General features: G+C 43.9%; 1 protein-coding gene across 2 annotated transcripts in view; it reads left to right on the plus strand.

Moving 5' to 3' along the window:
* The window catches only part of LOC126455462 (uncharacterized), a 252,901-nt gene that overhangs the window by 203,576 nt on the left and 35,513 nt on the right, over positions 1-13,812 (plus strand). For both annotated transcript variants that reach the window (XM_050091213.1, XM_050091211.1), the window contains exon 7: positions 3,541-3,740. In XM_050091213.1, the coding sequence (XP_049947170.1) occupies positions 3,541-3,740 (200 nt within the window). The remainder of the gene's footprint in view (positions 1-3,540; positions 3,741-13,812) is intronic.

The raw sequence follows: 13,812 nt of genomic DNA on the forward strand, positions 1-13,812 counted from the left end.
TCCCGGGTCCGGCCATCCTGATTTAGGTTCTCCGTGATTTCCCTAAATCGCTCCAGGCAAATGCCCGGATGGTTCCTTTGAAAGGGCACGGCCTACTTCCTTCCCTGTCCTTCCCTAATGCGATGAGGCCGATGACCTCGTAGTTTGGTCTCTTCCCCCAAAACAACCCAATATAGCGAGTACACGGAATGTGGACTGAGAGTAAACCAAAGGAAGAGGAAAGGAATGAGGAGTACCAGAAATGAGAAGAGCATCACACTTAGCATGCTAATTGTGTATTAGAAGAACTCAAGAAGTTTTGATACCATGCACAGCATATAAAGGACGAAAGAAGGGGCATACAAGAAGCATACTAGTGCAGTCAATGATACCATTCCTCTCCAAAAGAAATCTGATCATAATTTGAGAAAGAAATATCTGACAATGTATGTCAGCAGACAATGTGGTACGGAAATGAATCATGAACGGCAGGAAACCGGAAAAAGAAGAGAATCGATTTCCTTGAGCTGGGTCATACAAGGATGGCCAAATTAATTGTACTGATAGAAAATGAGGACACTCTCCACAGAATCGCCGAGTGAAGGAAAATGCTGAAAACACTAACTAGGAGAAAGTATAGGATGAATGGACATGTTAAGACATGGAACCAGAGAGAGGTAAAGAGGACAAAAATTTGTTGAGGAGTACGGAGAGTAGATTGTACGACCGGCGTTCAATAAGTAATGCAATGGATTGTTTTTCTCGGCTATTTTTGGTTGAAAAAAGGCGGAATTTGTTGTGAGATATCGTGGAACATTCAGTGGAACAACTTGTCCGATCTCCCGCATGCCGGACGGCTGCACACAGCTGTGACTCCTACAGTATTGGAACGTGCGGACACTCTCACTAGAAGTGACCGACGGATCACAATCAAACACCTCGATGCTCAGCTGGACGACTCTGTTGGTAAGGCTGTCACTCTCGTCCACTGTTTGGGGTAGTGAAAGGTGTGTGACCGCTGAGTTCCTCGCCGCCAGCCAGAAGGCCATAAACAGCAACTAAGAAACATCTGCGCAGAATTGCTTTGCACGTTATGAGGCTGGTGGCGACAATTTTTTGTCGAACATCGTCAAAGGCGATGAAACATGGGTTCTTCACTTCGAACCGGAAACAAAACGGCAATCCACGGAGTGGCGTTACACCACCTCTCCTCTGAAGAAAAAGTTCAAAGCTCCACCCTCAGCCAGTTCAGTCATGGCGTCAGTCTTTTGGGATTCTAAAGGGGTTATTGTGTTTGGTGTCCTCTCATGGTGCAACAATCAACTCTGAAGCGTATTTTGTGCTACCTAGCCGAAGTGGCCGTGCGGTTAAAGGCGCTGCAGTCTGGAACCGCAAGGTCGCTACGGTCGCAGGTTCGAATCCTGCCTCGGGCATGGATGTTTGTGATGTCCTTAGGTTAGTTAGGTTTAACTAGTTCTAAGTTCTAGGGGACTAATGACCTCAGCAGTTGAGTCCCATAGTGCTCAGAGCCATTTGAACCATTTTTTTGTGCTACCTCAGGAAATGGAAGAAACGACTTCTCCTTCCCCATGACAACGCAAAGCCTCACACCATTCTGCACATCCGAGTGGAACTCGCAAAAGTTCATTGTACTGTTCTTCCTCATCCAACCTACAGCTCGGACGTCGCACATTCCGACTTTCATCTGTTTGGCTCGATGGAGGGTGCACTCCGTGGGAAGCAGTACGTGGATGATGGGCAGTTGGTTTCGACGTCGACCAGTAGAGTTTTTTGTGAACATTCTTAGAACATTTAGCTATACATTAAGCCTACTCAATGTAGCCTCCATCAGCTATGACACATCCGGCCCAATGTTCTTTCCATGATGTAAATGCACTTTGGTAAAATTCTGGGAATTGAATGTTGCACCATCGCTTGACACAGGAAATAAGGTCTTTCTCACTATCAAATGTTTTACCGCGCAGGTGGTCCTTCAGATGGAGCCAAGTCCGGACTAGAGGGAGGATGAGGAACAATTTTCCAACTCATTTTCCTGATTTTCTCCATCGTCATAAGGCTGTATGGGGTTTGGCATTGTCATGGTGTAGTCTGATGAGCTGAACCTGAAGCTGCGGTCTGTGGGTCTTGATGGCACGTCGCAGCTTGTCCAATGACAAACAGTAACGGTCCCGGTTAATTGTGGAGCCAGGTTCCAAAAAGTCAATGAAAATGACATCCCACTTATTCCAGAAGAAGGAGGCCATCATCTTTCGGCCTGCTGTTCGTAAAAGTCTTGGTTTCTTTTTCCGAGGGGAACCCGGATGACGCCACTCCATGGATTGGGTTTTGGTCTCAGGTTCGGACAAAAACAACCATGTTTCATCCTGGGTAATGACGCTGTCAAAACACTGTTTCCACTCTTCAGTAAAGGTCTTCATGAGACCCTCGCACACATTCTTCCTCATCGTTTTCATTTCTCTGGTTAATAATATAGGCACCCAACGTGCACTGATTTCTCTGTACCCTACTGACTGTACCAGTGATACCACACTACCCAATGACGAACGAGTCACTTAAGCAGGCTATCGTGTCATCACACATCTGTCATTTTGGATGATTTGATCACTGGTCTCCTTATTCACATCACACATCACACACACGATGGTCTACCGCATCGTGGATTGCCCAGTAGAGAGAAATCACCTTCTTTAAACCTGTGCAACCGCCGCTGGATACTGCTGCGATCCACTGTGTCTCTCCCCCCCCCCTCTCCCCCCAATAAACAGGGAGCAACTTCCTGTGAATCGATGTGGCAGAGTCATCGCCAGTCTTGAAGAGGAACTTCACATCTACTTCACGGTCCATTATGGCTCACCTGTAAATAAAAGAAAACACTTTTATATACCAACTTGTTGCTAAATGTTCCAAGTATGTTCACAAAAAATTTCATTCTCTTCCTGCAAAAAATAAAACAATTAGAGACAACTGTACAAAACTTTTTGAAAGCCCTTTATACTATGCATGCATAAAGGCCCTCCCAGTAAGGTGGCGTGAGGCCATCGCATTGAATGGGGATTAAACTGAAAAATAGGGTTTTGCAACCAAAAGATTGGGAAATCTTGAATAAAACCTACCTGCATTCAATAAAAAAATAGATGTTGTTTATTAAACGTCACTCATATACAGAGTGGGCAAAATGAAACTATTCAGAAAATATTTTGTGCTGCTTAAGATAGGCAACCCAAATTATAGTGTCTGCAGTCAGGATGGATAATGCAAGCTCAGTTGCCTGTTTTAAGGGGCATGAAATATTTTCCGGGCCAGTTTCATTTCGCGCACCCAGTATAACAACTGAGCACGTCTTGTGCAGGTGGTGCTATGAAGAGATTGGATGAAGTTGTGGCGGAATGGACTGAGCCAGCCAGAAGACTGATGAAAAAGAAATGTGTAAAGTAACTGATAGCGTTCTTCCTTAGTGTCGCTTTAATCCTGAGTGTTTTATTTTTATTTTAGACTATGTGAGACTAAATCTCGCTGTCGTGTTATTTTTTGCCGGGGCAGGTGAGTGGCTGGAAGGCCCCGTCTACTCATCGGCGCTGGGCCCGCACTACGCCGTGGACAGACGCGCCCTCTACATCCCGGATTACTCGTACCAGGCGCTCAACCCGTTCACCGCTTACCAGGTGCAGCCGGACAAGCGCGACAGTCGCTGGAATGGCTACTCCAAGGACAAGCGCTTCATGGTCTCCAGGAAGAGGGATGTGAGTACAGCGCGGCACCCACATTGAAACCACACATCAAACTGCATGCACTAAACAATGTAACAGGCGCATGTCTTTGGTTAAAGTGCCTCTAACCATCGACGGACAAGGTTCACCCTGTTGCATATCTTTATTGCCCTTCCAATATATTTCACGTATATAGTGTTCCACAGCTCGCAGCAATTTAAAAAAAATGCATTTTAGAATAATAACAATAATTTTGTAAATTGAAGGTGGAAGGGTGAGAAAGAAAAGGGAAGGAATCGATAATGTCAGCTGCATCGGGACTTTACGTGGAATCAGTGGCGACGAGTGAAAATTTGTGTCGGATCGCGATTCAAACCCGGGATCTTCGGATATGTCCGAAAGAACAGATACCTCGCATTCATATACTTGATTCGCCTCAATGGACGAAGAAACCAGAATCTTCACTGCGGATGTTCATAGACGTTCGACCTTCAGCGGGAATCTAAAATTAGCGAGCATAGCGGACATGGTCGGGGGCTGAAGATAGGCAGTGGTGGGTGGGAATGAGGATCAGCCGGGGAGCGTGCCGAGATGCTCCGCCCATTTGCGGTAAACACTGTGTTTGGGTGGCGTAGTGGTTAAGCAACTGCCTAGTAAGCGGGAGATGCCGGATTGGTACCCCAGTCCGGCCCAAGCTGTCATTCGTAGCTGCTGATACAGCATAAAGTCCCGACGCAGCGGATATCACTGATTTCTTCCCTTTCCTTTATCACCCCCTCCACCTTCAGTTTACAAAATAGGTATCACAGTTGTGGATTCTGCGTGGTGCCTGTTCTTCCGGACATGTCCAAAATAACAAGACACCACCTTTTTACGAGGGGCATTTGAAAAATCCGTGCAAAAATAAAAACTTCTTACATATTTGGGGTAAACCTATTTTATTTTTCCATATAGTCTCCTTTTAGACTTATACACTTCGTCCAACGCTGTTCTAATTTGTCGATACCTTCCGAATAATAGGAATTGTCCAAGTCTGCAAAATAGCTACTAGTTGCTGCAATCACCTCCTCGTTTGAATAAAACCTTTGTCCCGCCAGCCATTTCTTCAAATTGGGGAACAAACAGTAGTCCGAGGGAGCCACGTCTATAGGCGCTTCAGTCTGGAACAGCGTGACCGCTGCGGTCACAGGTTCGAATCCTGCCTCGTGCATGGATGTGCGTGATGTCCTTAGGTTAGTTAGGTTTAAGTAGTTCTAAGTTCTAGAGGACTGATGACCACAGATGTTAAGACCCATAGTGCTCAGAGCCATTTTGAGCCACGTCTAGAAAATAGGGGGGATGTGAAACGAATTGGAATCCTATTTCCATTAATTTTGCGATCACAACTGCTCAGGTGTGTGCTGGTGCATTGTCATGATAGAAAAGGACTTTTTTGCGGTCCAATCGCCGGCGTTTTTCTTGCAGCTCGGTTTTCAAACAGTCCAATAACGATTAATAATATCCACCTGTAATAGTTTCACCCTTTTCCAGATAATCGATGAGGATTATCCCTTGCGAATCACAAAAGACAGTCGCCATAACCTTTCCGGCCGAAGGAATGGTCTTCGCCTTTTTTTTGTGCCGATTCTCCCTTGGTAACTCATTGTTTAGATTGTAGTTTGGTCTCAGGAGTATAGTAATGTATTCATGTTTCATCCATAGTGACGAAACGACGCTTAAAGTCCTGCGGATTCTTCCTGAACAGCTGCAAACCATCCTTGCAACACTTCACATGATTCCATTTTTGGTCAAGCGTGAGCAATCGCGGAACCCATCTTACGGATAGCTTTCTCATGTCCAAATGTTTATGCAAAAATTATGTACCCATTCATTCGAGATGCCCACAGCACTATCAATCTCACGCACCTTAACTGATCTGTCATCCATCACCATATCATGGATTTTATCAATGATTTCTGCAGTCGTAACCTCCACAGGGCGCCCAGAACGTTCAGCATCACTTGTGTCCATATGGCCAATCCGAGAATTTTGAAACCACTTATAAACTGTTGCAACCGAAGGTGCAGAGCCACCGTAGTGTTTATCAAGCTTCTCTTTAGTCTCATGAGGCGTTTTGCCTTTCATAAAGTAATATTTAATTACCACACGAAATTTTTTTTCGTCCATTTTTTTGGCAATCACTCGACTTCCTTGATTCATACGAATGCCAAACACAAAGATATAGACCGATATGGCTCAAACTTGGTGTGCGTTCTTTCCAAAGATGCTACTAACTAAACATGACCTCGATACTCGCCGGTTACAATAATGAAATAATTCTGTATTAACCAACGATTTCGATTATCTGATCATCTCTGGATGTTATAAAATAATTTAGAACAGACTATTCCTACATCTGTATCGATGTCTATATTCCAACAGCCACATTACGGTGTGAGACGGAGAGTACGTTCGGTACCAGTGTCACCTCCCCCACCTTTCCTGTTCCATTCACGAATGGTGCTGGGGAATAATGTTTACTAATCCTCGTTGTGGACTCCAGTCTCTCTGATTTTAGCCTCCATTATCTTTTCGCAAGCTATACGAGCTTCATTTGAAAAGTTATGCGCGCTGTAAGACAGAACCGAAGAAAGTATTTTCACAGGCATTCCATACCATCTCCATTCTTGCTTACGACAGCTTCCCAAGTTTTTCTAACTTCTGTATTCCGTATAGGGCGCCTTCATTGTTGAGCTGTCTGATTACTTGGGTCATCTCACTGGAGGCTTCATCAGTTGTGTCAAAACGTTTTCCATAGACTTGCTCCTTCTATTTGGGGAACAAATCAAAGTGTGGTGGGGTCATATCAGGATTGTATGATGGGAGGGGAAATATGGATGGGAAATATTTTCCATCCGTATTTGTCGATCGTTTCTCTCACTTGTAGGGCAATACGCGGTTTTACATAGTGTGCAAAATGAGGACATCACCTGCAAGCAGGCCTTCTTTGACGAATTTTCGGGCAAAAACATTTTGCAGAAGCGGTTCGTAGTACGCGCCTGTTACAGACATCCCCTGGGCACTCTGTTTATCAAGCATTCATGTCATACGCAAAGATCATCATCATTTTCACTTTTGATTGTTGGCGGTGGAACTTTTCCTGGCGTGGAGAGTCGGAACTTCCCCATGTGACGACTGACACTTCAGTTTTGGCTCAAAACATAGTAGCCAGGCTTCGCGAAGTGCAACAATCCTTTTCACAAACTGTTCTCCTTCTCTTCGATAACGTTCAAACAACTCTTCTGCGATTCTTTTGTGAACTGCTTTCTGCTTTTCACTCAAATTATGTGAAACCCATTTGGCAGCAACTTTTCAGTTCTGATTCTGTAAACTGAAGTGAAAGACATTCTGGTCTCATACACAATTTGCTCACATGTTTTTCGTCGGCCCTCTCTCAAAATGTCATTAACAGTAACCTGAGAGGTGTAGACCGTTGCAGTTGATGGCCTTCCACTTCTTGGGTTGCCCTCAGTGCTCACCCGACCTTCACGGAAACAAGCAGACCACCATCATACTGTGCTAAGGTCCACTACACATCTCTCTCAAAGCGTTGTAAATTTCAGTTGGATTCTTTCCACGTAGCGATTCGATTTTGATGTAGGAACGCTGGTTACTACGTGTAATCCAACCTCGCTCAATTTCAGCTTCCATTTTAAAACTGAATTACTCACGACACAGCGACGCGAACCATCAAACACATATACGACCGCCAGGCCTAAGGCCAAGCTCACAATTGACATGAATTTCAAGCTGACCATAACGGTAGCACAGTGTAAAGAACTTCTGAAGTGACCCTCGTACGTACATGGAAGCGACATAACGCTCGATTCTCACAGGAACTTACGCTCTAGAATATCAACAGTACACAAAACCGTGATTCACAACCACTCTCTTCTAGCATCTGCCATTGGAGTTGAATGAGCATATCCATGACGATTTCTTGCTTACTAGATGAAGCGGTGACAAAACGCGCTGCTGTTCTTTGGATATTCGCTATTTCCTGAATCAGTCGCATCTGGTGTGGATCCTAAACTGATGAGCAATATTCAAACATGGCTCGAATGAGGTTTTTGTAAGCTGCCTCCTTCGTGAATGGACTACATCTCCTGCGGATGCTTCCAATGGATCTCACAAGTAACCCCTTGAATGCGAGGTCGTAAGTTCAGTCTTTAGTAAGGCTGATTTGAAAGTGTTGTGTTAACAGTTATGACAGGAAAAAATATTAGCTGCTAATGACTGGCCATCACGACTGTGACAGAAAATGAGCGTCCGGGAGGTGCAGAGATCAATCTTATATGGGGTGTATGTATTACGCTTCGCGAAATGGACATCGTCGACATTCCAGAAATGTTGAAGACAAACCATTAACTTGCACCGTGAACACAGAATGAAAAATGGCGCGACATAATGATTCTAAATCTACATTTACATCTATACTCCGCAAGCCACCTGACGGTGTGTGGCGAAGGGTACCTTGAGTACCTCTATCTGTTCTCCTTTCTATTCCAGTCGCGTATTGTTCGTGGAAAGAAAGATTGTCGGTATGCCTTTGTGTGGACTCTAATCTCTCTGATTTTGTCCTCATGGTCTCTTCGCGAGATATACGTAGGAGGGAGCAATGTACTGCTTGACTCCTCGGTGAAGTTATGTTCTCGAAACTTCAACAAAAGCCCGTACCGAGCTACTGAGCGTCTCTCTTGCAGAGTCTTCCACTGGAGTTTATCTATCATCTCCGTAACACTTTCGAGATTACTAAATGATCCTGTAACGAAGCGCGCAGCTCTCCGTTGGATCTTCTCTATCTCCTCTCTCAACCCTATCTGGTACGGATCCCACACCGGTGAGCAGTAGTCAAGCAGTGGGTGAACAAGTGTACTGTAATCTATTTCCTTTGTTTTCGAATTGCATTTCCTTAGGATTCTTCCAATGAATCTCAGTCTGGCATCTGCTTTACCGACAATTAATTTTATATGGTTATTCCATTTTAGATCACTCGTAATGCCTACTCCCAGATAATTTATGGAATTAACTGCTTCAAGTTGCTGACCTGCTATATTGTAGCTAAATGATAATGGACCTTTCTTTCTACGTATTCGCAGCACATTGCACTTGTCTACATTGTGATTCAATTGCCATTCCCTGCACCATGCGTCAATTCGTTGCAGATCCTCCTGCATTTCAGTACAATTTTCCATTGATACAACCTCTCGATATACTACAGCATCATCCGCAAAAAGCCTCAGTGAACTTCCGAGGTTATCCAGGAGGTCATTTATATATATTGTGAATAGCAACGTTCCTACGACAGTCCCCTGCGGCACACCTGAAATCACTCTTACTTCGGAAGACTTCCCTCCATTGAGAATGACATGCTGCGTTCCGTTATCTAGAAACTCTTCAATCCAATCACACAATTGGTCTGACAGTCCATATGCTATTACTTTGTTCATTAAACGACTGTGGGGAACTGTATGAAACGCCTTGCGGAAGTCAAGAAACACGGCATCTACCTGGGAACCCGTGTTTATGGCCCTCTGAGTCTCGTGGATTACAAAGATTCGCACCATCAAGATCGAAGTCCTAACGTAACCTAACATAATGTAACCTCCTTGGTAGTTACAAACCGTACAGGACGTTCAGCTAGCAGCTAGGTATCCGCTCTTAAAGAATGCGTATACAGTCATATTGGTATGACGAGGTGATGAGATCTAGTGGAGTGTAATGGCATGCAACCGATTGCGAAACAGTTTGTCGTGGAGCTTATCGCGAAACTGGCTATACTGTAGCAGTAGCTAATATGTTTCATAAGCACGGAAAAAAAACGTCTAGAGGCGGAATATGTCCAGTGGTTCCAGGTGGCTTGAACTGCAACGTCACACACTTTTTAGGAGGGATAGTGGGCTGTAAAGGGGTGTGACTTTTATATGGAGACCAGGAATCAAGCAAAAACGAATTATGTTGACCAGTTGCTGGCCATAAGCAGTGCTCATACCATAGTCGTAGTTCTCTTACGATCATCTTCGCACTCTTGTTCACTGTGACGTAAATTTTCTCTACTGCCCTTCCTCGCAAGATCAGGCGCACGATAAACAGTCGCAGGGGGCAGAGTACTTCTCACTTCCCGCAGCACAGTAAATAACTTTCCAGACGATCTACCATTCAGATTAACAGTCGGCATAATTGTATACGAATACATTAAGGCATTGATGTTAGTTGATCTTGATGAAACTCTTTTGGTGCCTCTAATTTCCATTGTTCTTTTCATATGCATTTCCTCTTCAAATTCCGATTGGTCTGAGTTGAAAACAGATTCATTACTGAACGACGGGATAAGTTTATCTCATCTACAAATTTTCGGGCCGATTCCGCAGTTTGCTGAGCATCGTCAGGTTTACGCTTTGTTTAAAATTTTGCTATCTTACGTCCTGCAGTTATGTAGTGTTGTTTGGAGTGTAACCATGTACTGCTTCCTTTGAAATCACTGTAATCTATGTCGCGGAATTTGATGTGCATAACGTAATAGGTCACTATCATGCACATCCTTATATGGGTTGTGTGTATTACGCTTCACAAAATGGACATCGTCGACATTATTCGAGCGTTCTTGAAACGCGCAAACAGCAGTTTTTGTAACAAGTGCGCCTTGTCCTCCCTTGAATATCAGTAGCCTTTCGTATACTCTACACTTGTCACATTACTGTGGACTTATTAGAAATCTCTTCATAATTCTTTTTTCGGCGCTGCAGATGATCTTCCGTGTGCCTAATTATGTTTAGTACCTGCTCCTTGGATCGCGATTTTCCTTTACTACATTTCACTGGAGACGGGATTTGTGGCTCCCTGTCCGACGAGGATGATGAACGACGTGGCTCGACACCTCTTTCAGTATCACTTTCACTTATTAAGCAAGTATCGTCATTATTGTGCGTCTCAGGTACATTGTTCACGCAGTCGAGCGTATACGACACCATACATTTCACTGACTCATCTTGCAGAAACGTTAGTATTCATGTGCCACTTCTTTCCCACTCTGCGAAATTCCTCGAGTTCCTTTCTAACGAAATGTCAATTTCGGCAACTACTGGAGATATAATGCAATGATTTCCTTGTTTATCGTTACCACGGCTCTGTTTTGTATCAACACCACCAACACAGTAGCACTGTTGTGAGTTACTCGTCGACTGAACAGTTCAACTACACTCGGTAGCCTCATGCTGTGCTCACCATGGGATACCTCCAGTCCGGCCCCATGTTGCCATTAGCAGTCCCTATTGTGGTTGCATGGCAGACAATATGTGGTGCGTCGAATGTCGAAAGCATCATCGCCGTTTGCGACCCCACACGCAAGGGGTCCCTTGTCAGTCTGGTATCTGCCTTATCCTCAATTAATTGTAAGTGGACGTTCCACTTTAAAACGCCCAGTAGGCTTACTGGCAGCTATTTTATGTATGCGACTGCTTAGAATGATTAGTTTGCAATATTATAATCAAACACAATGTGTCTTTCTGTCTGTTTATGCGCAATACGTTAAATTTCTTTATGTTCAGGATGAACTACTAAATCCTGCACAGGCGATCCTCGACGGGCTTCCCTGGAATTCTCTACAATTTTATAGCGTTGCGACTTACCTATATACGACATCATCATCCGCGAGAAGCCTCACAGAAGTTGCAAGACTATCCACAAGGTCATTTACATGTAAACTGCGAGAAGCAACAGTTCTTACTCCCTTGGAGTATGCCCAAGTTGCTTTCACGTCTGAATATTTCTGTTCGTTAGGAATGACGTGGCAGCATTCTTCGTGTAGCGTCAACTAAAATAAAGAGTTTTCCTGTAACACTGAGGTCAATGTTAAAAAGCATAATGCAGGGTTATTCAAACAGACGGACGCAGTTTAACTGATTTGCATTTCTCGACATATAAATGAGACATGAACAGTCTACATACCGAAGGGAAGACGAAGATCCATAGTTTTGTTTTGTTAACACACTGGTTGTGCAAACGGTCGGTAGGGCGGTGATAGTTGCGGCCTCTAGGGCGAGGAAAACGGCGACGCTGCTACAGAAATGGTCATATTTGGTCCACAAAATCCCCTTACGTTACAGCTTGAGACAGACTAGGTGAAGGTAAACGTGTTCTGTGCCTTATCAAGGACAAAAATTTATGGATCATTCTTTTTTGCGGAAAGCACGGTAAGTGAAATAACGGACATGCTGGAACAATGGCTTATTCCTCAACCGAAGATTCACAAGATTTCATTTTCTAACAGGGTGGAGCTCCGCCCCACTGGCGCTTTTTTAAATCAATCCCTTCCTCGGTGAGGGTAGGTCGCATGGGAAATCAAGGCCTAGCCCTACACTTCTTGCCACCGAAACCTCCTGATCTCACGTCCTCTGACCTTTTCTTATACGGCTATGTTAAGGAGACTGTTACGTCCCACCTCTACCTACAGTTATGGCCGACGTGTGGAACCAAATTACTGCTGTGGCGAGCTCCGTATCACAAGGCATGCTGCTTCACTTGTGGGACGAGTTTGACGTGCAGGAAGTGGGATGGGGGGAACATTGAATATTTATTACCTGTGTTTAAAAAATCTATGTAATTCCTTCTTTCATTGGTGTGTAGATTGTTCATGCACAATTTAAACATTAAGAAATATAAATCAATTAAATTGGGTCCATCTTTTTGAATAACCCTGCATAGAAAGCAGTAAAGTGCAATTAATCAATCTTCGTAAACTATGATAATCATATCCATCATTTTGGTTTGCAGCTCCTTGTATTGGCCGTGTTTGCAGTTAAAATTGTTGGATGTGAGGTCCGCCAGTTGTGCAAAACACCGTTTTTTCTCAGTACCCAAACATGTTTCGGCACCACTGTGACATCATCAGTGGGTTTTCGTTTTTTTATTTATTCTGCAGTGTGATCATTTTTGTTAAATGATTATAAAATTGTGTGCATGTTTAGTTCAAACAACAGATCGTTTCTTTTTGTGAAAACCTTTACATTTGGTGTGCATGAATTTTCTGGATCACTTGTGTGTTAATTACTACAGGTAGCTTGTCATCTGCAACCAAACGATGTTGATGAGAATTTTTTTTTGCTGGGAGTTAACCTATCTTCTGGCATGTAATTCAGTTTTTCGAGATGTTTACATTCTAGAAGATAGGTTAACTCCCAGCAAAAAAAATTCTCATCAACATCGTTTGGTTGCAGATGACAAGCTACCTGTAGTAATTAACACACAAGCGATCCAGAAAATTCTTGCACACCAAATGTAAAGGTATTCACAAAAAGAAACGATCTGTTGTTTGAACTAAACATGCACACAATTTTATAATCATTTAACAAAAATGATCACACTGCAGAATAAATAAAAAAACGAAAACCCACTGATGATGGCACAGTGGTGCCGAAACATGTTTGGGTACTGAGAGAAAACGGTGTTTTGCACAACTGGCGGACTTCACATCCAACAATTATGATAATCACGTTGCATTTTTTTATGTGGAGTGCACTTCACGTACTGCGAAGAGTAAGCGGGAACGCACACGAAAAGATGGAACCTGATTATCATAGAATACAAGGACTGATTAACTGAGTCAGTGCATTTATACGCCGTGTTTGCTGTTAACGTTTGCGACTTGGAGATCACGCTACAGGATTGGGGTAGTTCTGTCCATAGAACGTCGGACGATGCAAAAGACGAACTGCCTAGTGCTCTAAAACATTAACAACAGCGCAATGAAACTACTCCCATTTTGAAAATAAGGCTTTAGCAATAACTTACAGCGTGAAGAAATTTCATCTGTATTTGAGTCCGCCACAGTAACTGAGTGTACATCGCGACGGCTTCTCATGCCGCGGGGCCCGGGTTCGATTCCCGGCTGGGTTGAAGATTTTCTCCGCTCAGAGACTGGGTATTGTGTCGTCTACATCATCATCATTTCATCCTCATCGACGCGCAAGTCGCAGAAGTGGCGTCATCTCAAAAGACGTGCACCAGGCGATCAGGTCTGCCCGCCGGAAGCTCCTCGCCCATATTTCATTTCATCTGTATTTGGAAG

The sequence above is a fragment of the Schistocerca serialis genome, chromosome 2, assembly GCF_023864345.2.
Source record: "Schistocerca serialis cubense isolate TAMUIC-IGC-003099 chromosome 2, iqSchSeri2.2, whole genome shotgun sequence".
Taxonomy (NCBI): domain Eukaryota; kingdom Metazoa; phylum Arthropoda; class Insecta; order Orthoptera; family Acrididae; genus Schistocerca; species Schistocerca serialis.